The following is a 26,495-nucleotide window of genomic DNA, read 5'->3' as shown; positions in this document are numbered from 1 at the left end:
CACGAAAGTGCTTGACAAATATTGCCAAACAAATTAATGATAAACTAAATGTGAATCAGATTGATCTTAGTAAGATGGTATAGAATATCTTCTCGAGCTGAAGCAATGACAACCCTAATGCTTTTTACAGGTGTAGCTGAAGAATTCCTGAAGAAATCACTACTTAGAGGTAATTTTGAGGAATACCCAGATGAAAAGCATGCATTATACTAAAGAGTTTTAAAAGAGTTATTGAAAAGATCCAATTACCAATAATTTTATTGATGGATGAGATGAAGGTTTTGGAGGAATCAAGAGGGATTAAGCTTCTAAATTTGCCTTCTCACAATTTTTTCTTTCTATTTTCCAGGAAATAACAAAAGGGTCCTTTATTATTGTACATGTGAAACTCATTACACCATTATGCACTTCTTCAAGTGTACGTTGTCCTTTTAAACTTAGCAAATTTTTTAAATGAAATTATCAATTTGATATATCGTCGGAACTGGGTAGCTTTATTATCATTGTTTTTTTATCATATATAATTACTGAAAGGAAACAACAAGAAGCTTTCATAGCTCAGTTGGTTAGAGCACCCGTTTAGTAAGCGGGAGGTCTTGAGTTCGACTCTCAATGAAAGCATTATTTTTTTTGTGCCTTTCAGAATTTTCTTTCCTGTGAGTACAGTCTCTTTGTTTATGGTAATATGGTGAAAGTGATGTTCAGATTAAATTTTCTGCATCTTTCCTTAATCAATCAAACACTATATAATCTGAGGATTAATATATATATATATATATATCATATAAGAATTAATTATTTTATGTCTAACCCAAAATTCAAACTGAAAAAATCCTGTCTAATCCAAATAATAAAAGATCATTGACCCAATATATAAACTAACATAATTAATGAACTCAAAACACCCTTGTAATTGCCCAAGTGAAATATAAGAAAAGAAAATGAATTTGATCAGAAGGGAGAAAAGAAAATTGACCTGGCTTGAATTCATCCCTCTAATCTTCCACATTCAGGGTAACTACTAATCTAAAACAACACAATTATAGGATTCATATGTACATTCTTTCCTGGGATAACCCATTGGATTCTTGTCCCAAATTAGAGCCATTCAATATGATGATTCCTAAATCATCTACAGTGCAGTAATCTGTCATATCGTGATTGGATATCATATTGTGACCAGACAATGTCGAGATGAAGATTCACATTTTCTACAACGAAAGAGAGCTGAACTAAACATGTAAGCCACACTGCACGTTCTGCGAGTCCAGTAAAGTTCTAGCAGCTTCTATGACTCCTTGTCCGCTGACATAGTGCTGTCGGCACACAGGCATGTAAACTTCAGCCCCGCCAATCAGCTCCTTCTGAGTCTCCTCCGTCTTTCTTAAAGTAAAAAAGGCTCGTTTACCACAAACTTCACATCGAGCCGTTAACTTGGTCACTGAATCAGCAAGAGGAATTATGTCCAGTACAGAGCCAAAGCTCTTCCTGCCATCCATAGTTGAATCCACAATCAGAGGATTAGAAATAGTTTCAGAGGATCTTGATGGTGTCATGTGCTTAAATATAGATGAGGCAAAACTAGGAGTTTCCATTAATAATGGATAGATTGGAAAAAAAAATAATACCTCAAGTAATCACCATCTAGACCTGCAACTATTACTGTTTTACCGTCATAATCAGCAGCTTCCCGGCAGAAATCATAGAGATCTTCGAAGAATTGAGCTTCATCAATGCCAATCACATCTAGCTGCAACCACAAACTGATCATTAAAAGATATTGCACAGAACCAAAACAAACTCAATTCAAAATTACAACAAAAGAAAAAATTCCAATTAAATGAGAGAAATCTTTCATAAACTTGGACTAAGAAAGATTCGCCTTGTATTTTCCATAAACAACTTTTGATATGACAAAAACTGATCCAATTGAACCTACAAAGTGAATGATAGATAACCCAGACAACCGAATAACACCCAGATGCTTGTTATTTGAAAAAGAGAAGAAAACTCTCGACCCAACATTGCCCAAACCCAAATAAACCGAACTTAAAATAATTTAAACCTAAAAACTTGAGTATAACCATAACCGATTCCGCACTGAAATTGAATCAAAACTATCTGAATATTAAAATAATATTAATATTAATGTTAATTTTACTACAGGAAGAAGTAAAAAAGATAATATTTCCACCAAGTTTAGCATGATAAAGCATGAAACCGAAACCTGAACAACCCAAAACCCAAATGGATCAAAGAAGAGCCAAAACCCCAAACGGCCCAAAACTTGAAAGACCTGAGGATTTAATAACCTGGTAACCCAAATAACCCGATATGCAAAATTATTTTGGCTGCATCTAACCCAAACCTGAAAATTGCTGTCTCCAGAGACAATTAACTGAGATTACATTGTCTTTTAAATGAAGAAATCATGTGGCTATACATTCATGAAACGTCAACAGCAAGTACTGATTTCCTGTTATGTACCTGACCATAAGCATCCAAGCCAAACTTTTGTCTGAATGATGACAAATTGGCCAATGCCCAACATGGCAATTTCACCCCATCATGAGTCACTATTGAATGCGGATCATACCTCGTATCCTTGTTTGACTTTATTACTGCAACATTTCTGCAAGACAAACAGGAAAAGAGGTTGTGCTCCACTTTGAATAATCAATCTATAACTTTCCTCTTAAATTACAAATTTGATTAGAACTAAATTATTATTATTATTTTTATTAGAACTAAATTGTGTAGTATGAACTGCACTTGATTCTCCCAACTAAAAAGTTCAATGTCAAAATGAAATATCCAAAGAACTAGCGGCATTAAAAAGGAAAGATGACAAGCAAATCTGTACCAAAGAGTGAAATTTTCCAATTGAACAATCACATCTTATCAATATCAGGCCCAAATCATTAGAAGAGTCCTACCATACATAATAAAATAACTAGAGATGAGAAGACAGTTCAGCAAGCATGATCAAGCTGATAAATCAGGTATATATCAGTCAAATCAGAACTAATAGTTTCCAACACTCAATGAGTTCAAATAAGTGTGAAAAAATTGATTTTGGCAAACTTAAGAATCCCTCAAATAAATTCTAGAGGAATGCAAACTGAATTTTAACTTGCCACGTAAAGATAGAACAGCATGTCCAATCTCCCGTACCTATTGGGCTATTAGTTTTTCATTCCAGATTCCATATATTTCCTTGCAACTCTAAGGTCAAAGACCTTATCACTTTCAGAATCCTCAAATAGCTTGCTTGTTTGTAGAGAGCATGACAAAAGAGCTGCATGGGGAGACAGATTTCCAAAAAAAAACATGAGTTAATTGCCACTTAAATCAGGAACATAGCCTGCATCCTTTAAAATACAAGTAATCTCTTTAATCATTTCATAAATCTGGTCAGATTGTTTATGTGATTTATCACCCTTTAGGAAGAAGTTGACCTCTTCTTGAACCTCAATCCTGCTATAACCAGGCTCTTTTACCATCCCTGAATTCCTCATCATTCCTCTAACCTGAGCAACACTGTCCCAAAACCCAAATGAGGCATAAGCATTAGACAAGACAACATACTTCCCAGCATTTTCTGGTTCCAACTCAAAGTATCTTTTGGCTGCAAGCTCTACCAAATCTATGTCCCCATGAGTCCTGCAAGCCCCAAGCAAGGCACCCCATATCACAGAGTGGTTCCTACAAGGTGAACTGAGAACAAGTTCATATGCCTCATGCAGCCTACCAGCACGCCCTAAAAGATCAACTATAGCTGCATAATGTTGCCCTCTAGGCTGGATCCCATAATCTCTTGTCATCAATGAGAAATATTCCCAACCCTCGCCAACCAAACCCCCATGACTACAAGCACAAAGAACTGCAAGAAAGGTAACATAATTTGGTCTGAACCCTTCAATTTTCATCCTATCAAATGATTCCAAAACCTCTTCCACTTTTCCATGCTGCCCATATCCGGATATCAAAGCTGTCCAAGTGACAACATTTCTATTCGATGATTTATCAAAAACCCTTTGCCCATCAAAGAGACTGCTGCATTTGAAGTACATGTCTATGAGGGCACTATCAACTACAACATTTCCCCAAATATTGCTCTTTATCATTACAGCATGGGCTCGTTTTCCATGTTCTAAGGTGGCCAGTGCGGCACACGCTCTAAACACAGAGGCAAAGGTATACTGATCTGGTGTCAAACCATTTAATCTCATCTTATAGTAAAGATGAAGTCCAGTTTCCTCAAGACCCTTCTGTACATATCCAGCAATCATAGCATTCCAAGGAATCAAGCTCACATCCAACAACTTATCAAACAGAATATGAGCAGTTCGTAGATCTCCTGATTTAGCATATAGTATCAACAATTTTGTATTCAAATACTCACTGGGAACAAGGCCAGCAATAATCATCTGTGCATGGATTCTTTTCCCCTTCTTGTGTGCTTTACTAAATATGCATTCTTGCAATAGCAGAGAATAAGTCTCTGGCAACACTTTAACTCCTGTGCGCCATAAAAGGCCAACTGCCTCTGCCAACCTCCCTGTAATGCAAAGACCCTTCAAAATTTTATCCAGTTGGAGATGATCTTCATGGAGTTCCACCTGAAAGCTGGGAATATCTCATCAGTGAATCACCTTCTATCACGGGAACATAAACATGGAACAACACCAGGCCATTCTTTAAGCTAGAGAGAAATGAATTTCATGGAAACTTCGTGTTTTTGCCACTGAATTGGTCCATCATAAACACCCAAGAACAAAATTTTTCATGTTCTTGAATCACTTGGCACGTGCATATTGCCACTCAGTCAATTTTAAAGCTATCAAATGTTACACAAGCATTCAAAGCCTGAAAATTTCTTTTCAAGACCACTAAATAAAAGGCAAAATTGGATAATCAAAGGGGGGAAAAAGGAACAAAATTTCAAGCAAAACCCAGCTCAGCAAATCAGGAAAAGAAGAGAGAGAGAGAGAGAACCAAACCTGCCGTTGCTGCTCTCAGATTGTATACGGCGGAGAAGGCTCGTCGTCTTGCCAGCGAACATGGGACCGATGATCACGTGGATTTCACCCGATGACGAAGACCGAGAGCCTTCCGTTTGCAGCATTCGACTTGAGACAGCAGAAGCCCGAGTTTTTGACAAACTGATCATGGGTTTCGTGTGGAAGAAACTCGAATTCTGCGAAACATTGGAGTTGCAGAGAATCGACCGAGAACCCAAACAAAACACGCCGAAAGTTCTAGCTTTCTGGATACGAACAGACGATGGTGAAAATGATGGGACCATTAAGCTCTTCATTCTCGAAATAGCAGACATTTGCTTTGATTTCTCGAGCGGGAAAGAGTTTTACGGTTTTGCTCGAAAAATAGGGAACTTTGTCATGGTCTTGCCAAATTTAGGGTTTAAGGATCTGCGAAGATAGAGAGAGAGAGAAAAAGGGTTTAAGGATTATCGACCATAATTTTATCTAATTAGAGCTTAATTACTAAATTACACGGACTAATCCGGTATTTAAGGGTAATCATTTTCATGTCACGACAACTATCGAGTGTTGCGGCACTCTGTGTACCTTCATACACGTCGAACCATCTGGACCGTACAGAGTTCATCAGACGGCTTATAATTTTTCAATATCATGCTTAAAAGCAATTGAATTATTCACAAATAAGTCAATTGAGTACCATATTTAAATGTGATTTAAAAAATATTTTGTTATATCTTCAAATAAATTATATAAGACTTTTCCTAATAATTTTACACATAAATTAATTTTTTTTTAAATATTATATTACAAATTACAAACCTAATTAAAACCCATAAATTTTTTTTTTAATTTTTAAAAAGATTTGGACCGTTTGATCTCCCACCTAATGATCTAATTGCTATATAACGAGCTTTTATAAGAAAGTTGATAGGAATCTTGGAGACACATGAACCACTTCTCACATATAAATTATATCCTCTCCCATGTGATTCTAATCATGTATGTTTATGTATGTACATACATATATATTATATATATGTATGTATGTATGTATGTATGTATGTACATACATACCCACAAACTTATCCACTATTCATTGACCACCTAACGAACCACATTGTACCAACTCAATTATAACACTAATTAATATAAGTTAATGAATCCCTAGTCTTTTCTACTTATATAAAACCCTAAATTGGTGAAGGTTCCTACAAATTAAGTCCTTATTAAATTCCCTAATGAAAATTAAAGAACAAACAAATTATACCCAATTTTTTTTGGATGATTAATTAAATCTAGCAATAATTTTATTAAATATTGTTTTTTTTGGAGACAATGTAGTTGTTGTATGATTATGTTGTACCAAATTGCTAATTATAAAGGAAACATGTATTAATAGGTTATTACATTGCTAATTATAGATACTTAAAATGTGAATTATGTGGCTAAGAAGTTGAGTTTGTGTTGGGTTTCAATCAATTCAAATCATAGTTTTTGCATATGATTTTATTTGACAAAACAATTTCATTCTTTTAATTTGATCGTTTTCAAAATAAAATGTATAATTCATTTCATAGTTTTTTAATAAATTTATATATTAATTAATTATGTGATATATATATATATATTTATTGATCATAATATGTAATACTCAGGACCTAAAAATTAGTTCGGGATAATTTTTTTATTAGATTAATTATTTAATAATTATATAAAAATAATTATTTATATTATTTTATTTTTATTTAATTGAATTTTTAAGAAAAAATAAATTAGAGACGTAATTTAAATAATTTTGAAAAAAATGGTGAAAACTTTAGTTTAGGGAATATTTTTAAAAGAAAAATTAGAAACAGATAGTCAAAGTGCAAAAAAAAAAAAAAATTTGGCCACGTGAGACGGCCCAGTCAGCAGCTCCGACGAATCGGAGTACGCCGCGTGTCAAAATACGTTGATGTCAGTGCCACACAGAAGGCCACGTGGGCATTCCGTGTACCCAGCGATCCGACAGCCCAGGTTTGATCCTGCACACGTGAACGGCTTAAATTCATTCCCTTATTATACACAATTGGACGGACGAGATCAATTGTGATGAACGGTTCAGATTTCTCATACAATCGGGTTAAACAAGCAAAGATCGGACAACCCTCCTCGCTCCACGTCGATGTAAATGGACAGTCTATATCAACGCAGGATGGGTATAAATATCTTGCGTCGTGGGGGAACCCAAACCCTAGCCGCTAATCCCGTTGGAGAAGAAGAATCAGACACCGGAGAAAAAGGCCGACTTCCTACTGGTGTTGCACAGGAGCCACCGTTGACCGCCAAAAAAAGATAAAATTTCTCCCTACCCACTCGGAATTTAATTCTGAGTCTTCCTTTAGTCACATTGGAGCAAAAGGGACAACAGGTGAGTCGAAAACTACAGACAAAGCCCGATTGAGCCGTCGCAGCCAAAACTCAAAAATTCATTCGATAAGCGCCTTCCTGCTTTTCATTCCATGCAATTTTCTGATCATTGTGTTTACCGTCATTTTCTATGTAGGTTAGTCGAAGAAGGAATCCCAGCTGCGAATGAGGACCGGCAGAACCGCCGCACCCAGATACCCCCCACCAGTAGGTTCTGTTTTTTGTAATTTTCTAGCCAACCGAGACCCCATAACATATTTTTTTTACAGGGATACGTATAAAATCGGCTAAAATCAACTGAAACTGGTCAAAACTGGCCAGGCCGGGGTGAACCGCCATCATGGGCAGTGGAGTTGGCGTCGTGCCGGAATCCCAAAATTGGCTGGAAAGAGTTTTGGATAACGATTTTAGATTTTTGGAGGTATTTTTAGATACGTAACGAGTGTTTTCGATTTCACATGAAAAATTCATGAAACACGGGATCCGTTAGGAGACGTAGTAGACGGCGCGACGTCTCGAAATACCAATCCGAGTAAAGATCTCTCACCCTATTCCTCATTATGGTAAAATGAGGCTTAACAATATATAATTTTATATTTTTGTGAAAATTTAAAAAATCCTAAAAATAATTACAGGTCACAAGTATAGCTGAAACTGGTTAGTTCACAATTATCCCAAGTTCTTATTTACTTTCTTGTATTGTCCTACTTGCTTGTCATCATATTATACATGTTCTTAATTTATAATTTCTATGATTTTGTCGATTTATCTAGTTTATTCGGTTATCTGGTTACTCGATCCCTTATTATGATAAACTATATCGTTTGCATAAAAGTCGTTTAATTGATTTGTAAAGATAATATGAGATATTAATATGCATTTGTTGGTTATTTTGTTAATTGGAATCTTTATGTGAAAGACTTACTGGGTACCCAGGACCTAATACATAAGGAGCCTTATTGTGAATATTACCTCAGTCAAACGGGACTGAGAAGTCACTTACCAAAAATATTCGAGAGATATGGTTCACCCTCATACCAGACGGAGTATCAAGGTTATTAAATGTTTGGCGCCCATTATTGGACTGAGTATGGGCTTAATTGTTAAAAATTAGATATTGGATTCACGAATAGGGAGACATCCCTATGAACTCTCAGGGATACCAGTAAGTAAGTAAGAGAGAAAAACTGTCGTTTCTTGTTCTCTTGTACGTGAAAATAAAAAGTGGTATAAATATGAGTTTTTATAAGTTATTTTTTGATAAGCTCGTAACGGTAAGTATCAAACAAACATTTTTAAGTTAAATATATTTAATTAAAGCAAGGGCTCCATTAGTTATTTTTCTGATTTTTACCAATATTCATTTTCTGTATCAGTGAGTAGTGTGATATTCTTATTGGGTTAATATAACTCATCATTTAATTAACTATTTCAGATCCATAGAATCAGGATCCAGACTCCGATCAATAAGAAAGCTATGAGTAGTTTATCTCACAAACTCTTTCAAAAGCTAGTGGATTAACACCGTATGATATTTATCTATTTGTTTTAAATTATTTATTTGTTTCTTTTTTTACGAGTTACTGTATGGACATTCACGTAATTCTATTGACAATCTTAATTTACTGTGTAAAAAATGTAAATTCTAGCATATTATTCACTTTCATATTTAAATTATAAATTTATTTTTTTTAAGGTTGCACATTTTTACATAATATAATATACTTTTATGCTTTTTTCTTTGAAGAGCTAAAAGTTCATGGTGTATTATAGCTTTCAAATTAAGGGCTTAGTTAATGATTTTGAGAAAAAAAAAATGAGAGTGACATTATATATATATATATATGTATTTATATAATCCATTTAGAAGATAATATTATATGAGAGTAGTTAGACATGTACTTTTAAGTTAAGACACTTGGTTTGGTCTCCTTAACTTTTGAGTAAATATAATGTTTTTTTCTTTTAGAAGTTATATTTAACACTCAAAATATCTTTTTATATTTTTCAAAGATCATAAATTTATTTTTTAAATTCAAAATTTTGAATTTTAAATTTTAAAACCCATGTTAATTTTAACAATAAAAATATCTTGTTTGGGTTAGCATTAGATATTTTAGGTATAAAACTAATATATATTTGAATTTTTTAATTTTCATTTCAAAATTACTTTATTAAAATTTAATAAATACATGATATTATTTTTCATAGCATTATATATATATATGTATGATCTCTAGACCATTAACATACTAGGGTTTAATTTTAAATTTAATTGATCAAACATATCAAATGAGTCACCCATTTTCATGTGACCTATTGATATAAATCATTTTTGTGTGACATTAATATACTTCAATCATTTGAGATATACACACACACACACACACACACACACACATATATATATATATATGTATGTATGGGTAATTGTCTTTGCCCACAACATATATAATTCACTAAATGTATATGATAATATGTGTACATACACAAACACAATATGCTTAACAAAATATTGGTAATAAGTGACCAAATTAGGAGGTTAATTTAGTAATTTAATGGTAAGATTATAACATCATGGCATGTGGGTAGTGCACATTTCTATCTGTTTTTTTTTTTTTCTTTTTCTTTTTATTTAATTTTTTTTTGTTATTAAAAATTCTATTTTGTGAATGAGTGGGTGCACAAGTAATCCCTTCTGTCTTTCACACATTTCCTACATTTTTTTATTATATATATATATATATAAAGTTGTATGTCAAAAGCTATTTTTGGTAACATAATTATCTTATCTTAATTAATTGGTGATTAATTAAAAAAAACTTTGCTAATCCCATTAATTAATTAAGTAAATAAACAATTTTTTTTTTTTTGTGGGTTTCAACTTTAGAAATTTTAAGCATTCTTTTATGTGCACCACACCACATCACTAACCCAAAATTGATGTTTAATTAATTAATATATGCAATGATGAATGATTTAATTCATGCCTTTGCCTCTAATCAACCAAGTATTTTATTATTATTAACTTAATAACATCACCAATAATCCATACAAATACACAAACACACATATATGAATACACATATACACATATACACCTATAGTATCTCAAGCTAATTTGCCCCTCTTCCCCCTTTTTTAATTAAAGATAAAGTTATAGTGTTATATATATATATACATATATATAATTGGAATCTATTTGGATTTATATTTTATTTTCTTTTGTTAAATAAATAATATTTCAACTAAAAGTTCTAAATTTAACAATTAAAAATTAATTAATAATTTTATTTAATCAATATATTATTTAGAATATTGTTTGCATCACTTGTATTTTATTAAGGTTGTGATAATAAATGTTTTAGAAAATAATAATTACAATGTAACTAAGGTATTTTATATTAATCATAAAATATATGAGAAGTCATCATCTCATGGTTTGCTATTCCCTTTATAAAAATAAAAATTATGAATTCAAATTCAAATATTAAATAATAAAAAAATACATAATTTAAATTGGAAAATAACTCAATTCCCATTGGTATTTTGCCAAAAAAAAAAAAAAAAGGTAGAGTTTACAATGACTTCTTTTAGTCTTTGCATAATAACTAAGTCAATTCCAATGTTGAAACCCAAAATGTGGTGTAAACATACATACATATATATATATATATATACACCCATACAATTATTATTGAAATAAAATATTAGGTTCCCAACTCATTAAATTTCTCCATAACTTTGATTATTTCCAAATTTAGCAATACCCTTTTCTTTTTTTATTCTTTTATTGGTTATTTACAACTCTTTAAAGAAAAAAAAAACTTTGAATCTTTTATTAAATGAATATCTCCCTATTAAAAAATAGATTATGAGTATCGATATAATTCGAACTAATGTCGTTTTAAAAACAATATTAATAAGTTACTTTTCGTATTTATAAATTTTTTTTTTGATTGTTCAACATTATTTAAAATAAAATTTGTGAATCGTTTTCGAATGAAGAATTTTGGTTGATTTTATATAAGAGAAACTATAGTATATTGTGAATTATCATATTTTTGTTGTATGTAAATTATATGATGTCTATAATTATATCAAAACTAGGGTGTATTATCAACTTTAGGGAAAAAGTCTTTGAAAATATTTTAAGGTCAATGGCAAGAAGTAAATTTTCTGAAAATTAGGAGGAGGAAAATAGAAATAATAAAAAATTAATTTACTTAACCCAAAAAAATTACTATTATAGGGTTTTTTAATTAAAAAAAAAAAGATCTTTAATTTTAAAATAAAAATGATATTTTTAAATTAAAAACTCAAACTTTGGAAAGTCACCATCTTCCCATCGTCTCCTTTGTAACTTTCTTACACGAGAGGATAGCCAAGCCTCTGCCTTTCTTTCCTTCTTTCTTTCTTTCTTTCTTTCTTTCTTTCTCTCTCTAACTATATATATAAAAACAAATAAAAATATTTATATTCCATTTTTTGATCCAAATCCATTTTCTCTCATACACACATAAATATCCTCTCTGTTTTTTGATAGACAAAATCCATTCATTATATATATAGTTTTGCTTTAATTCAAAACCATTAGTATTTGAAAGAGAACAAAGAAAGAGAGGAAAAGGAGGGCCTCTCGCCCTCTCTTCTTATTATGCTTCCTCTCAGATCTTAGATTCCCTCTCAGTCTCCCATCTGGGTTCCCCTCATTTGGTATTGATTTTTGCTCTATATGCTTTTCTTTTTCTTTTTTTTTTTGGTTGCTTTCCCTTTTCATTTTCTGTTTTATAGATTTCTGGGTTTTTTCTTCGACGATCTTTCTCATCAACTTTGATTGTTTTTATTTTGGTTTCTAGGAATCCTGGATTGTGGGTCGATCGGTATTTGATCGGTGATTAGAATCCAAGAATACCCAGTTGTTGTTTTATATATAGATATATAGATATAAACGCCCAGGCTTCACTCGATTGTTCTATTGTATCTTTTTTAGACAAGGTACAATTCTATTTGTTTGCTCAATCCGCATTTCAACCCTTTTTTATTGGATGCTTTGGGTAGACATGATATCCAATTCTTGGTTGCTCAACTGTTCAAAAAAGTTAATTTTGAATTCTATTTCTTTTGTTGTTTGTATCAGAAACTGTCATATCTTAGATCCGACTGTGCTCTACTTTCTTATTGACTTGTGTCTGATTTTGATTAAACCATGACTAGGATTTCCTTATGGGATGGACATTCTTGTGTTAAAGCTATTTTTGTTTTTGATTGGATGGAGTTGTAGGAAATAGAAATGGAAATGGAGCTTGGCAAGCTATTCATTGGTGGGATTTCTTGGGATACAAATGAAGATCGTCTTAGAGAGTATTTCCAGGCATTTGGAGAGGTTTTGGAAGCTGTAATTATGAAGGATCGAGCAACAGGTCGTGCCCGTGGGTTTGGTTTTATTGTTTTTGCAGACCCTCTTGTTGCAGAGAGAGTTGTCATGGAAAAACACATGATAGATGGTAGAACTGTAAGTTTCTGGTTTTCATCAATCCTTATAACAATTTTGAACATTGTAATTACTCTGATTTTTTAGTTTTAATCAATAAACTGTTAGTAATACATACAATTCAGATTCTTTTAGGTGAGCTTTTCATTGACGGGTTGGTGATAATTGTCTGCATCGTAATTTACCTTATTGTTTAAGATGGTGATGGAATTGTTGATGTTGAAATGAAAATGCTGTCATGTCTATACTTTTCCCTCATGTTCATTTACTTCCGAGGTCAAAGGTTTGATGGGAAATATGGCATGACAGCAATTCCTAACTGTTTTCTTGATCAAAGTTCTTTCTTTGGCAAACATGTGGTCAATTAGAGAATTAAATGCAAGCACAAAATTTGCATGATTGATGGTGCCAAATAGTTGAGTTGAAAGAAAAAGACCGGTTTTAAATTTTCAACAACACTTATCTGCTGCCTGTTATTGATGGCACCACTTTGTCACTTTTTGGAAGGCTCTCAATATAAAATACTGTCCTTTATGCTGATATTCAAAGCTGCAATAGAAGAACAAAGAAAGAATATTAGCTGTCTTCTTGATTTCCCTCTTGAACTTAATCCTGTTCCTAACACCAATCTTCTTGAGTTATGCTAATTGGGATTGTTGTTGGGAGAAGCAAAGAATATTTTAGGTGTTAAGTTTCCAGAATTGCTAATATTTGTGCTGCAACTGCAAGATATAGAAGCTTTCTTTTTGTGCTTATTTTTACTTGGGTAGATGTTCAAAATATCAAGCCTTTTTTAAATTGTAGACATCAAATTATGTTACTAGATTTACACCATCTGGCTTTCTGATCTCAGGTTGAGGCAAAGAAAGCTGTTCCTAGGGATGACCAGAATATTTTGAACAAAAGCAATAGCAGCATCCATGGGTCGCCTGGTCCTGCCCGCACAAAGAAAATATTTGTTGGGGGTCTAGCATCATCAGTTACGGAGAGTGACTTCAAGAAGTACTTTGATCAGTTTGGGGTAATTACAGATGTTGTGGTGATGTATGACCACAACACACAAAGGCCAAGAGGTTTTGGATTCATAACCTATGATTCGGAGGAAGTAGTGGAGAGAGTGTTGCAGAAAACATTTCATGAACTGAATGGTAAAATGGTTGAGGTCAAGCGTGCAGTCCCAAAGGAATTGTCTCCAGGATCAAGTCGGAATCAGTTAGGTGGATATAACCATGGTCTGAGTAGAATCAGTAGTTTCCTTAATGGATACACTCAGGGATACAATCCAAGTTCAGTTGGAGGGTATGGAGTTAGAATGGATGGTAGATATAGTCCAGTTACAGTTGGCCGAGGTGGATTCTCTCCTTTTGGTGCTGGTTACGGAAATGGACTGAATTTTGAACAAAATTTTAATCCAAACTATGGAGGAAGTGCGAATTCTGTTTCTAACCTCAGTTATGGACGGGGAATGAGCCCATCATATGGTGGGAATTCAAACAGGTATGGTAGCCCTGCTGGGTATGGAGGAAGCACTGGAGGAAACAACTCCATCTTAAGCTCAACAGGACGAAATTTGTGGGGTGGCGGAGGTCTTAATTATGTCTCAAATTCCTCAAACTCCAGTGCCTTTATGAATGCTGGAAATGGGAGTTCAGGAATGGGTTCTTTGGGCAGCATTGAAGCCCTTTGGGGTTCCTCTCCTAGCTCAGGTCAGGCTGGAGCTACTGGTTTTACCTATGGCAGTGGCAAACTCAATTATAGTGGTGAGGATTTGAGTGTTGGATCAGCAGTTGGTTATGGAAGAAATGGTGCATCTGCTGTCGCACCAGCATCATCACATGCTATGTCTAATGGTAATTTTGATGGATCCTTTTCTGATAGTTACGAGAATAATTCATTTTATGGTGATTCCACTTGGCGATCCCCTTCTGATTTAGAAGGTTCTCGCTCATTTGGTCTTGGAATTGGAAATGGAACTTCAGATGTGATGGTTAAAAGCTCTGCTGCTTATCTGGGTGGTTATGGTGTTGCCAATAGACAAACAAATAGAGGTTAGAAGTCATCTTCTATTTGATTTTCAGTTTTGTTTAAATGTTCAGTTCAGGTGTATTTATATACACTCTAAATTCAGTTGCATAGGTAAAAAGAGTGTATGGAAATGGCTTTTTGCTAAACTAAAAACGGGTTATAACCTAATAAAAATCAAGTTCTGAAATGGATTTTTGCTCCTTGCACGTAAAGTATCATGTCTTAATTATCGAGGAACACTTGTTACTCGCCTAAAAATCAAGGTCTGAAATGGAATTTTGCTCCTTGCAAGTAAAGTATCATGTCGTAGTTATCGAGGAACACTTGTTACTTGCCAAAGTGTTAGCTTTCTTAGCCCTAGAGCAGATAGCTTGTGCTGGTTGCTTCCTCATAATATTTACATCATTATGGCTGTCATTTGTTGCAGGAATTGCTGCCTAGGGTGATTAAGATATGGATGTCAAAAAGCTTACTTGTAGGTGAAGTAATATCTGGTGAAGCAGGTGAATGACCGAAAAATCGTACATTTTCCCCGTTGAGATACTTCAGTTAATATTGAAACATGATTAGAGCTAATTGGTTGCTTGTGTTGATGAACGAATCGTAGAATTAGAGAGAGAGAGAGGGAGAGACAGAAAAAGCAAGGTTACAAAGGGATTCTGTGTAAGGTTTGAGCATTGAGGTTTTTTTACTGTAGATTTTCATTTCTTTTCTTTCTTTGGATTTTGATTTAAGATGTAAAATCAGATTGCTGGGAATATGCGGAGTTATTGACACAGCGAAACGTGAAAAAAAGGACGAATTTTTTATTGTTTTCTAAAAATTTTCTATTTTTAATCATTTGGGTTCTTTCTTGTCTTATTTTTCTGGTGTAATATCCAGCAAGTTTGCTGGGTTTGTCAGGTACTCTTTGTTATTTCATTGCCCTTCTGATGGTGAGAGGGTTTGTATTTGGCAGATTGTAATCAGATACTTTGTTGGTTGGTTTACTGGTTTGACTCTTCAGGGATTGCTCAATCTGAGAGGTCCCAAACAATAAGATAATATTTACATCACCATCTTCTTCTTCTTCTTCTTTTCTCTCTCTCTCTCGAGGAATTATAATATTTACATCTCCGTAAAATATTTATTTATTATCTAAGTCGTATATTTAACTATATGGTTGATACTTTTAACTTATTTTTATGAGAATACGAGTTTAAATTTTCGATTAAATATTTTGTGTGTGTTAATATTAAAAAGTTAGAATCTCGAATCAGATTATATATTTTTACATATTTTTAGTATAATTTTATATTATATTATATATTGATATATCATTTAATTAATAAAATATATTTATGTATTTTGAAAAAAGATTAAATTCATTTAACTTTAATAAATAAAAATTAATTTAAATATACTTTGACTTGGAAAATCTCTAATGAGTGTCTTCATTTATTAATAAATTATACTTTATTGAAATATATGATATATATATATATATGTATATAATATATGAATGTTTTGTATAGTCATAGTTGTCTCCATGAACATGCCTTTTGAAATTGGATGATGTGAGAATATAAGCAACCTCATCCTCATCCTCATATGTTTTTTCTTTCCTCCTCATTTTAATTGTATGACATAAAACTCACTTAAAGTGGATATTTTAAATAAATACTAAATTTAAATCCTATATATATATATGTATATATACATATGTGTAGTTCCAGCAAGCTATGAGATATGAAGGATCAAATTTAATTAGAAAAAATAATATTTTTTTTCTTCAGAAATTGCAAGCCAATAAAAAATCTACTTTAATTTTTATTATATTTAGATAAAAGTATATAAAACAGTATAAAAATTATTAAAAAAATATATTTAATTATTTGATATATATAAGCTAATAATAAATTAAATTAATTTATACAATTCTGATATTGTATTCTTACATGTCTAATTTTTTTTTTTAAAAAAATACATAATTTAAATAAGATGTAAAATTAATTTAAAATTAAAATATTATTTTTATTCAAATTTTTATTTAAGTGTATTAACAATCTGTTTGTCTTGTCGAAAAATATTCAGTTCAAACTATTACGATTTATAAAAGAAGAATTCGTTAATTCTAACAAAATAAACTTTAAGAAACATCCGATAATATGATTGAGATTCCGATGAATACAATCTTAGGGTTTTGCAAGATGAGATTTTCTTTCTGAGAAAAGGATAAGGGAAGATATTGCAGGCAATAAACAACAAGAAAGAGCAGAACCCATGAAGCCAAGAACCAAAACTAGGGATTTCAAATGGAGGAACCCAAGCCACAAAAATACCCCACTTTAAAAACTTGGTTGGAGCTCAGCCACTAGACTGGGATCATATAATTACATTAACTTAGGCCCCAACCATTCATATTCCTGACTTACATGTCAAGTCCTTTTACATTGGTCTCTTATCCAAACTTACCCATGAAAAGATAAGCTGTGAAGGGGTTAGAGGTCCCATTCATGGCCATTTCCTGTTATTGCTCACTGGCCTATTCCCTTTGGAAAGGGACCATTTCCACTCTCACTCTTTCTTCACTCAGATATTCCTTAAAGTGATATCCAACTCTATCCTTGTTTGCTTCAAAATCTGATCCTGTTTCTGGACCTTGGTGCCTTTCTATAGGAAACCTATATGGAAAGTTTTGAAACAAAAATTCCAGTCTCTCTCTGATAAAAACTGGCTATTTTTGAAGTTGTTGCAGCCTCCGGGCTTTTATTCTTGCACTCTGCATCCATATCGGAAAATGAGTAAAATATTTTACAAATCAATCAATAAGGAGCCTGTTTTCCCTTGGTATAGTTGAAATGTTTCGAGTAATTCTATCAAATAACAATATAGAAAGCACTACTTGACTTTGCGACGGCAAGGCGCTCAAAAATTAGTCATGCGAATCACCCACTGGTGATTTGACAATTGACACTGCACAAAAACCTTCAACTGAGAGTTTTATAGCTGAAAAAAATGATAGTTTCAATGTTGTTTACATGTATCACTGGTTGAATGTCTGTAAGTTGCAATATAACTTTGATTCTCTGTCTTCCGGGACTGTCCTCAAAGGCTGACATCACCAACCCTCCAGCATCCGTTCCTTCTCCAGGATGAACAATCCCTCTTTATATTTCTGACTCTCCTCAAAGGCTTTCTCCTATGATCATCAGCATTGATTTGCAATTAGCATAAAGAAAATAAGCATAAACAAATTGATGTCATTGACACAAGTTAACATTCGTTTCAACATCCAAATCTATCAAATCATTGATGGTTAAACATTAAAAGTCTCATTCCAATTAATCTATCAGATAAAAATAAGAATATAGTACAAATGAAATAAAGATTTGAGTAAAAAGAGATTTAAATTCAAAGTTGATTCTATGTCAAATGCAAGTTAGATGTTTTATAATTCTTTTCTTACAAATAATAATCCAAATGTATTATGCATCATTGTATAATTGAAGATATGAATACCGTTAGTTAAATAGAATCGACATGAAACAGACACAAAAGTTTGCAGAACAAAATATCTTAATTCTTCATGCTGTTGCAGGTCAGTCACTCCGTAAAGAAAATAAATGGTATGTTGTAGCGGACAAGATTTGTTGCCTAAATGAACTGCAAATGCCTACGAAAAACTACTATGCTTGTTCTAATAGGTTCTTTATCAAGCAAGTCAGTGTTTGGCATCTATAAAGCGAATAATGCCTACAAGTTTTGCCTTTATATGGACACAAAATGAATCATGTAAGAAATTGGAAATTAGAGTTGTTTCCAAAACTTACATATCTCCAGCCTAACAGCTGCTGGCAAGAGCTACAATAAACATCATTTATTGTATGCAGTCCGCTTATAAGTCGTCGATCTTCTCTAGGTCCAAGAGTTATGTTAACCCTGAAATGGATAAACCTTCACTGAATCATTCAAATTAAGAAAACCCAGATAACATACATTACTTTCTTTCCTAAACATGAACCCTAAATATCACCAAGGTGAATTTCAACAAAATCAGAACATGTTCTACATTTTAGTAACAACAAAGTCGTGCATGTGGCATTCTTGCAGTTTTGTTAAACGCCTGATACTTAGTTTACTGTCTTTCAACTTGATTAAACATCTTTCAAATTCCAAAACCCAAATACTAAATTTGAGGCCCTTTTTTAGAATATAAAACAAAACTGACTAGCATTTAGTGATTAGACACTGATTAAACAATTGATGTCAAAGAATTAGATATACAACCATGTAAACCTAAAACGTGTACTCTTCTTGCACTATAAAATTTTCCAGAGAGTTGTCATCATGTGAGCAGCCAGATAATCTGTCTCTTCAATATTCAAGTCTCTCACATGGTTACATTCATGCACCAACTGGTCAATTCCTGTCAGCTGCCCAGTAAGCACCAAAAATAATAACAACAGCAACCCATTAACTAACAGATTTGGCAATCTATAAACACTCTGTAGTTTCCCTTTCATTAATCATTTCAAGAACTCAAAAACCACAAAATTTTAAAAAAGAAAAAGAAAAATTCACGTGCAGACCCTCTAATCAAATTCCAGATTCTATGAATCATACAAATGAAAACAATATGCAATCTAAATCATCACAAAGAAAAATTCCCATCAAATCGATTCCATTCATGCCCTATCACACAAAAAACTCCCATCGAGTCGATTCCATTCATGCCCATATATATATATATATGTTCAACAATACACCAACTCGTAGAAAGAACAAAAACCAACTTTAGCTTCATGATTTATAAATCATGAGCATTCATTAAAATACGATGAATGATCAGCAAAACATATTACCATCCAATAATTGAGGTGGACCCAGTGAAGTGACCTAATTAAATTAAATAATAATATAAAAATTGCATGAAGCTAACCTAAAATTTTCACTTTGAATCTAGAAGGAAGAAACTAATAAACTATTCAAATTACAAGCACTGAAAATTAAACTGAGTAAAAGGGTTTAAACTATAAATGAACAATAATCAGGTGAGAAAAAGGGGGGGGAGAGAAGTACACATAACGGACGAGATAAGCGCGGCCAAATCGACCCTGGAAATCCTTCGAGACAATATCGTCATGAGAAGCAGAGTCCACCTTGCAACACTTGCACTTGAAGATCTTAGGCCCACTTAGATTCTCTATAAACAGTCTCCCCATCGTCTGGTCGATCGATTTGATTGATTAAATCTGATCGATGAACTGATTGATCACCAAGAAAGTTGGAAAAGTTTTTTCTCAGAAAATTCCGAAACAATCTTCTTCAACCCCCTCGAAATTGACTGGTGGGGGTATACACGTCGAGTAGTCGTCTCTACAAATGGAAATCCAGATATTCTCTGAGTGAATCGGGCGATTCAATTCTTTGTCGTATCTGCTGAGAGAACAGCCAATTAGATTCTGACACGTCGCCATGTAGGGGTATTTCCGTCCCTGAAACTATTTCACTCCACGTGGATGATACTCATTGGTCCTTTATTTTATTTTTAGTTGCATATTTATCTATTTTGATGTTCATCATGAGTATCATCATGGGAAAATAATATGCATGAATAAAAATATATATTATTTTAAAAAAATTTTCCTTCCAAACATAAAATACCATCTTTTATTAAAATTATTTTATTTTATAAATTTCCGTAATAATAATTAATTAATTACTTAATAACTAAAGTTCACGTTTTTTTTTACTTTTTTTTAGGTAAATAATCTTAAACATATAAAAAATCCATAATATTCATATAGGTTATCGTTTCGAACTTATACATATATTAAGATAAAAATAGTGAACAAATTCGAACTTATATTATTTATTTTAACACGAGACTGTAATACTATTTGAATAACACGCTTTTGATAAATACGCAAATTTAGTATCATCAATTGTAATCATTGACAACATGAGAAAAATATTGGAGGGGAGAACGGCATTATTGAAACCTAGAAAATCGAAGTACCAAAAAGAAACATGAAATTTGAGAAAGTGTAAATATAACTTTTCTACTCCCCTTCAAAGTCATTTACATTTGCTACTTAAAGAGTTCTCATCTTCTTCAACCACAACATTTAATCATGAACAACAAACCCAATCTCACTAGTTCAACATTCCAACAATATCAAATAATTGAACCAATGGAGAAGAAATATGATGGGCTGGGGGTGAATTTATATATATATATATATAATGCCAAATTCTAGCTAGGTTGGAACTAGCAAAAGGAAGAATCTTACCTTGGCATAAGTTATACTCTAGTTTGGTTTCAAGATGTACAACACCCACCTTTTTTAGTCTCTTCTTGATTCTCATCTCCCTGCAACATAACAGTCTTCCCATTGCTCAGAGAGCTCGGATCTTGCTTCTTAATCTCTTGTGTTATCATAACTTTCCGGCTTAATATATTGTATATCTCCTTAACAACTGTTTCGAAGGCTGCAGCCACGTTGGATGAATCAAGAGCTGATGTTTCCATGAAAAATAGACCTTGTGCCTCTGCCAATGCCTTGCCTTCAGAAGTCGGTACCTCCCTAGCATCCTTGAGATCAGACTTGTTCCCGACTAATATGGTAACTACGTTCATGTCTGAGTGTGCTGTTCCGTGGCAGAGTAAACCCAGATGCAACAAAAACCGAAATTTTCAGAAACTTAACTGACATATAAAGAGAAAACCGTAAATGCATTCTACGTATGAGGAAGCAAAATGGGGTAAAGTTATCATGGTTCTTACTGTGAAGCTCGTTAAGCCATCTGCCAATACTATCGAAAGTCTGGCGCCTACTGATGTCATACACAAGAAGAGCACCAACTGCACCTCGGTAATATGCAGATGTGACAGCTCTGAATCGCTCCTGACCTGCTGTGTCCCAGATCTGCGCTTTGATTTCTTTTCCATTAATGTCCATTTTTTGTGTTTGGAACTCTACTCCTATAGTTGACTTTGAATTAGGGTAGAACTCATCTCTCGCAAATCTTGCAAGCAAATTCGATTTCCCAACAGCTGAGTCACCGATCAAAACAATCTTGAAAAGGTAATCTTCAGTTTTTTCCTCCTCGGAATAAAAAGCCATCTGCAATACCTTCACTGAATCGTTGCACTATGGAAGCATATCAACAACTACTCAATTCCAGGATTACGGGCTCCTTGGGAGGCTAAATCGTTACCTAAGAATAAGAAATATCAAGTATCATATTGTCTTCTAAATGGGTTTAGAAAAAAAAAACAAGGACCTATATTTGACAAAGGAAACTTGAGAGGCAGGGAAGGTATATATATATATATATAAAAACCCAGATGGAGAAAAGAAGAATATTATAAAATACCTGTCTTCTAAATATGATGCCGGACAGGTTTAAATAAATATAGCAACTTGAAGCCCACTTTATGCTTCCTGCCACTTATACAAATCTATCAGGTGCTTTCTATAGGTCAGATCTTGATCTATCCGTCCAAGTTGCACAAATCACAGGTCCCTGTATGAGCAAAAATATTCTGGATCTAAGCAAACTTTATAATGATTTCCCTTCTTCATCAGTATTACTAGCAAAATATCAAATAAAAAGTTAATGAAGTAAAATATAATCAATAACAGAAACATTACAGAGAATTCGTATACAAAAAATGAATTGCCCACACATGTTCAAGTTTATGCAAGCATGCTCGATATTGCTACCATGCTCGATATTGCTACCTAAAAGCTTCAAAATACTGTTGTCTCTTAAATGCAAGAAGTGATCCTGAGAAGTACCTTTCCAAATCTACTTCTGGGCACCTCTGATGCAGAATCAACTTCAAGCTCTCCCTCTCAGCACTTCTAAGTTCAACCCTGAGAAAATGTAATACGGTGAGATTTTCCACAAGGTACTAACCTGGAAATGCCTGTAACTTACTAGAAGTCGAAGAACATAGAGCACAAACAATGTGAAAAAAATAATCCTATATTCCACAAAATATTATTGTCCATAATTGAGTCCCAATCAGATATAGCAGTTGAATTCCACCAAATCATTTAGAACCTGCCTAAACATCCTTGACCTCACACAAAAATCTAATATTTAGAAATAAAAACCACACAGGGCATCTCAAATATGAAATCGGAGCCCAGAAGAATGCAAAACTGAGAGAATTTATACACATCACTAATTCAATCCAATCTTCAAAGAAATTCAATGTTGATCCCTGAGTTTTGACAATCAGTAAAATCAGGTGTTGCAAAAAAATGTAGGACTAGGACTCGATGTAGCTGGAGTTTACAATATAACAGAAACAAAAGTATCATTAAACTCGATGGCAGATCCATAGAAATCAAAGAACATGTGTTCAACAAAAAGATGGTGAAAGTACAATTCTGAACTGGATATTTGAAGGCATAACAAGAAACAAGAATTCAAGGTGACTGTCACTTGTTTTCTTACATGTTATGTTTGTCTGATTCATTAACTCTTCCTGTAACTCTCATTTCTCAGATAAACATCCACTGGCAACTTAAAAATTATCCGACCACATTCGATCTGCCTTCTCTTTCATTATTTTTTAGGTTAAAAACCTCAGGTAAAAGATGGGCGAGTGCAAACTTCATATCAAATTCCATACAACTAAAAATCAAGACCAAGATTAAGAACTTAATCTGGGATGTAAACAATTAAGCACCAACTCACTCAAGTTGCTCCTCTAAATAAATAATGTACAAAAATACGCAAGTGTAAATGCAAGAAAGTACTCTCTGACTCTCTCTGAATTAAAGAATGCACTTAAAACACCATTGAAGATCTGGTCACCCAGCTCCAAAAACTGTTCAATCTCCATGTGACAACAACTAACCCCCTCTAATCAGCAGGACACAGAGTCATTGAGAAAAACACAGGTTTATAGAATCACTGAAAACCCTTTAAGAAAAAATCCACTCCCACAAAAAACACAGCACTTCAAGAACATACACCTTGGTTTAAAGTTAATGCCAGTGAATTATTCAAAACGAAACAAAGTTGATGGCTTATCAAAGACAACCCAGTAAAGCTAACTCTTGAATTAACATACACATATTATTTCCATTGATCTCCTTGCTTGAAAATAAATCTCCAGATCGTATAAAACTCCGAAGTTTTTTTTTTTTTGTGCAACATGTACCATTAAACCACGAAATATGAAAACATCAAAAGGCAAAACGAAAATGAAAAACCCATCAAAAAAAAAAAATTCTAAAAAGACCATTGAAGACAAAATAAAAAACAAATTTCTGGGGTTTAGGATACCTTTTCCCCTGCTCTTCTTCCTCTGGAATTCTTTAATAAAATCAGGCAACGTTAAAATGGATCTGAAACATGAAACAATATGATTTGAACCAATGTAAGAATTTGGAGAAGAAGAATCATGGGATTACAAAAGGTTCCTCGGAGGACATTAAATACTAAAATAAAGGTTAGGCTTTTGGAACTCTGAGGAGAGGGAAGAAGGAAGCCATAACAGCACCACCACCGAGCCAAGAAAAAAAAAAAAAACAAATGGAAGAAGGAAACCCGCAAGTCGTTTCAGTTTAATCGTTTCGTTTAGGCTGGTAAGTGGGCTGGGCTTTCTACATTCTCGGGCTATACTTCTTCTTCAAGCTTTTGGATCTGAAATCTTCTCTCTTCTTCTTCTTCTTCTTCTTCTTCTTCTTCTTGAATTTACTTAAATTTTTTCCTGATAAGGCATAAAAATGGCCATGCTATATGTAAACATCAAGAAACAGAGAAAGTACAGAGGAAGGAGGATATTAACCAATACGGAAAATTTCTAATTTTTTAATAGAAATTAAAAAAAAAAAATTATTTCATATATTATTATATATATTATAAATAAATATATAAATTAAAAACTTTACTAAATACAATAATTCACACACACATATATATACTAATTCAAATTTTATTATTTTTTAATTAATAAATTAAAATGTACAATTTAATTTAATAAAAATATAAAGTGACGGGGGAAAAAGAGGACATAAAAGTTTCACAAAGTCTACTATGGAAATAGACATAACAATTTGGGTATGTACTGGTGCCCATAATGTCACTTACAAGTTTACCACTTTAATCATCACTATATTTAATTTTAAATAATTATTTAAAAATTTTATCAACTTATTTTTTTTAAATAAATTATATATTAATTAATTAAACAACACGTATACACTAATTATAAAATTATATAAATAATTTTTAAATAAAAATATACATTACGACTCGTTCTTATAGAAGTATAAAAGTATGTTCGAACTCGAACTTACTAAATTTTAATAATGTTTTTAAGGAAAAAGAAGGGATTTTTGAATCTTCCCCAACCCAAAAAGAATAAACACTTACTGATTATAATGGAAGATGATATATATGTATGTATACATATGTGTGTGTGCGTATATGTATGTATAGATGTATGTATAGGTGTACTTGACAGAAGAAAACAAGGAAAGACGTAGCCAATTCACTGACATGGTTTGAATGGGTAGGGGGCCATTTGCAAGCAGTAGCAGCAAAGTTTCATTCATTTCATTTATCATTTGCAGTGCCTTATCTGGGTACGCATCCAACTCTTAACTCTCCCCCCCCCCCTCCACTTCCATTATTTAGCACACAACTTCATCTTCTCCATCAAAATATACAACTATACACACATGTAATCTCACATTTTCACTTGATAAACAACATACTCGAGAAATAAGTCATGAATATTATCTGGGTATATGTTACTTGTTCATATAAATCATGTGGGTCAATCGTAAATCAAACTTAACACGATCGTCTCGAGTAATCTTCTATTTTTTTTAAAAAAAAAAAGAGAATTACACTGTTGAAATGACATTACTTTTTCATTGATACAAAGTATAGGAGGAGCAAATGAAAATTGTTTTAGAGTATTTGGTGTACAATGTGAAATTAGCCTAAAAATTGTGTTTTGTGGTTAGGTTTTGCAGAGAGAGTGAATTTACCCATTTAAGCATAGAAGCCATTAGTGCTTTTAAATGCACAAAATTGTTGCAGGCAGCCAATGGATAAACATCAGAGATGGGATAGAGATATTGTTCAGTCCGCATTTAATCATACCGCGACGTTCTAACGAAAAAATACCCGAAAAAACACACAGTTTAACTCGAATTCGACAAAAGTGGTTGCGAGAAAGTGACTTTTTCTTTTGGGTTGTTGCAGAGGATTATACAAAAATAGGACAGCCCCTCTCCTCCCCACTCCCATTCTTCCTTCATATATATTTTTTTTCTCTGTCAGCAATTTTGCAGATTGAGAAAGTTAAAAGGAAGAAAATATCATGTGATTTCCACACAAGATTTTTTTTGGGTTTTTTAAAAAATCTATACACCATTTTGTGGTCAATTTGATTGGAGTCCCAAAAATGTTAATTGGATTGTAGTGGGAAGAGAGGCTCGAGGATGTTGGGTATCAAAAAAGTGTAAGATATTATTTGGTTTCGACAAATAGTGCATTGTAGTATTTGATATAAGTAGAGAGATCAGTATGCTCCGATCGAT

The 26,495-nt window shown here is 32.9% G+C and overlaps 3 protein-coding genes and 1 non-coding gene across 9 annotated transcripts; 2 read left to right on the top strand and 2 right to left on the bottom strand.

Annotated features, from left to right (window-relative positions):
* The first annotated feature begins 547 nt into the window (after positions 1–547).
* TRNAT-AGU (transfer RNA threonine (anticodon AGU)) lies at positions 548–621 on the top strand. Its single transcript has one exon. It is a non-coding gene; the product is annotated as a tRNA-Thr (tRNA).
* Positions 622–927: 306 nt separating this feature from the next.
* LOC110817962 (Tetratricopeptide repeat (TPR)-like superfamily protein) lies at positions 928–5,501 on the bottom strand. 2 transcript variants are annotated; one of them, XM_022046688.2, is made up of 4 exons: positions 5,004–5,475; positions 2,488–2,632; positions 1,629–1,750; positions 928–1,488 (listed from the first exon to the last, which is right to left on the bottom strand). In XM_022046688.2, the coding sequence occupies exons 1-4, from the start codon at positions 5,336–5,338 to the stop codon at positions 1,233–1,235; spliced, it is 858 nt and encodes a 285-aa protein (XP_021902380.1). In that variant the 5' UTR covers positions 5,339–5,475; the 3' UTR covers positions 928–1,232. The 2 variants fall into 2 exon arrangements, with proteins under 2 accessions (XP_021902380.1, XP_088063190.1); XM_088207064.1 differs by lacking the exons at positions 928–1,488; positions 1,629–1,750; positions 2,488–2,632 and adding exons at positions 3,178–3,298; positions 3,440–4,629 and having other exon boundaries at positions 5,004–5,501.
* Positions 5,502–11,782: 6,281 nt separating this feature from the next.
* On the top strand, positions 11,783–15,989 carry LOC110817822 (heterogeneous nuclear ribonucleoprotein 1-like). 4 transcript variants are annotated; one of them, XM_088207812.1, is made up of 5 exons: positions 11,783–12,131; positions 12,275–12,413; positions 12,700–12,930; positions 13,763–14,957; positions 15,362–15,989. In XM_088207812.1, exons 3-5 carry the CDS (start codon positions 12,709–12,711, stop codon positions 15,373–15,375), a joined length of 1,431 nt encoding a protein of 476 aa, XP_088063938.1. In that variant the 5' UTR covers positions 11,783–12,131; positions 12,275–12,413; positions 12,700–12,708; the 3' UTR covers positions 15,376–15,989. The 4 variants fall into 4 exon arrangements, with proteins under 4 accessions (XP_088063938.1, XP_088063939.1, XP_088063940.1 ...); XM_088207813.1 differs by having other exon boundaries at positions 12,694–12,930; XM_088207814.1 differs by lacking the exon at positions 12,275–12,413.
* Positions 15,990–17,890: 1,901 nt separating this feature from the next.
* Positions 17,891–24,692, bottom strand: RABA5A (RAB GTPase homolog A5A). Of its 2 annotated transcripts, XM_088206913.1 has the most exons (8): positions 24,226–24,692; positions 22,722–22,799; positions 22,297–22,446; positions 21,704–22,137; positions 19,996–21,567; positions 19,204–19,349; positions 18,747–18,855; positions 17,891–18,115 (listed from the first exon to the last, which is right to left on the bottom strand). In XM_088206913.1, the coding sequence occupies exons 4-5, from the start codon at positions 22,041–22,043 to the stop codon at positions 21,239–21,241; spliced, it is 669 nt and encodes a 222-aa protein (XP_088063039.1). In that variant the 5' UTR covers positions 22,044–22,137; positions 22,297–22,446; positions 22,722–22,799; positions 24,226–24,692; the 3' UTR covers positions 17,891–18,115; positions 18,747–18,855; positions 19,204–19,349; positions 19,996–21,238. The 2 variants fall into 2 exon arrangements, with proteins under 2 accessions (XP_088063039.1, XP_021902327.1); XM_022046635.2 differs by lacking the exon at positions 19,204–19,349.
* Between the last annotated feature and the right edge of the window lie 1,803 nt (positions 24,693–26,495).

The sequence above is a fragment of the Carica papaya genome, chromosome 7 (assembly GCF_054855325.1).
Source record: "Carica papaya isolate Zhongbai chromosome 7, ASM5485532v1, whole genome shotgun sequence".
In the NCBI taxonomy this organism is placed as follows: domain Eukaryota; kingdom Viridiplantae; phylum Streptophyta; class Magnoliopsida; order Brassicales; family Caricaceae; genus Carica; species Carica papaya.
Note: the sequence above shows the minus strand (reverse complement) of the source record. Positions and strands in the feature narration are given on the sequence as shown.

What these genes read in the sequence shown, in the direction of transcription:
- LOC110817962 (XM_088207064.1), bottom strand. Translation starts at nt 5,338, where the DNA reads ATGTCTGCTATTTCGAGAATGAAGAGCTTAATGGTCCCATCATTTTCA. An exon ending in TCTGAGAGCAGCAACGGCAG is followed by an intron (nt 4,630 to 5,003) that starts GTTTGGTTCTCT and finishes AGATATTCCCAG; the next exon opens with CTTTCAGGTGGAACTCCATG. An exon ending in GGTCAACTTCTTCCTAAAGG is followed by an intron (nt 3,299 to 3,439) that starts GTGATAAATCAC and finishes CTCCCCATGCAG; the next exon opens with CTCTTTTGTCATGCTCTCTA.
- LOC110817822 (XM_088207814.1), top strand. Translation starts at nt 12,709, where the DNA reads ATGGAAATGGAGCTTGGCAAGCTATTCATTGGTGGGATTTCTTGGGAT. An exon ending in ACATGATAGATGGTAGAACT is followed by an intron (nt 12,931 to 13,762) that starts GTAAGTTTCTGG and finishes TTCTGATCTCAG; the next exon opens with GTTGAGGCAAAGAAAGCTGT.
- RABA5A (XM_088206913.1), bottom strand. Translation starts at nt 22,043, where the DNA reads ATGGCTTTTTATTCCGAGGAGGAAAAAACTGAAGATTACCTTTTCAAG. An exon ending in ATGGCTTAACGAGCTTCACA is followed by an intron (nt 21,568 to 21,703) that starts GTAAGAACCATG and finishes GCCACGGAACAG; the next exon opens with CACACTCAGACATGAACGTA.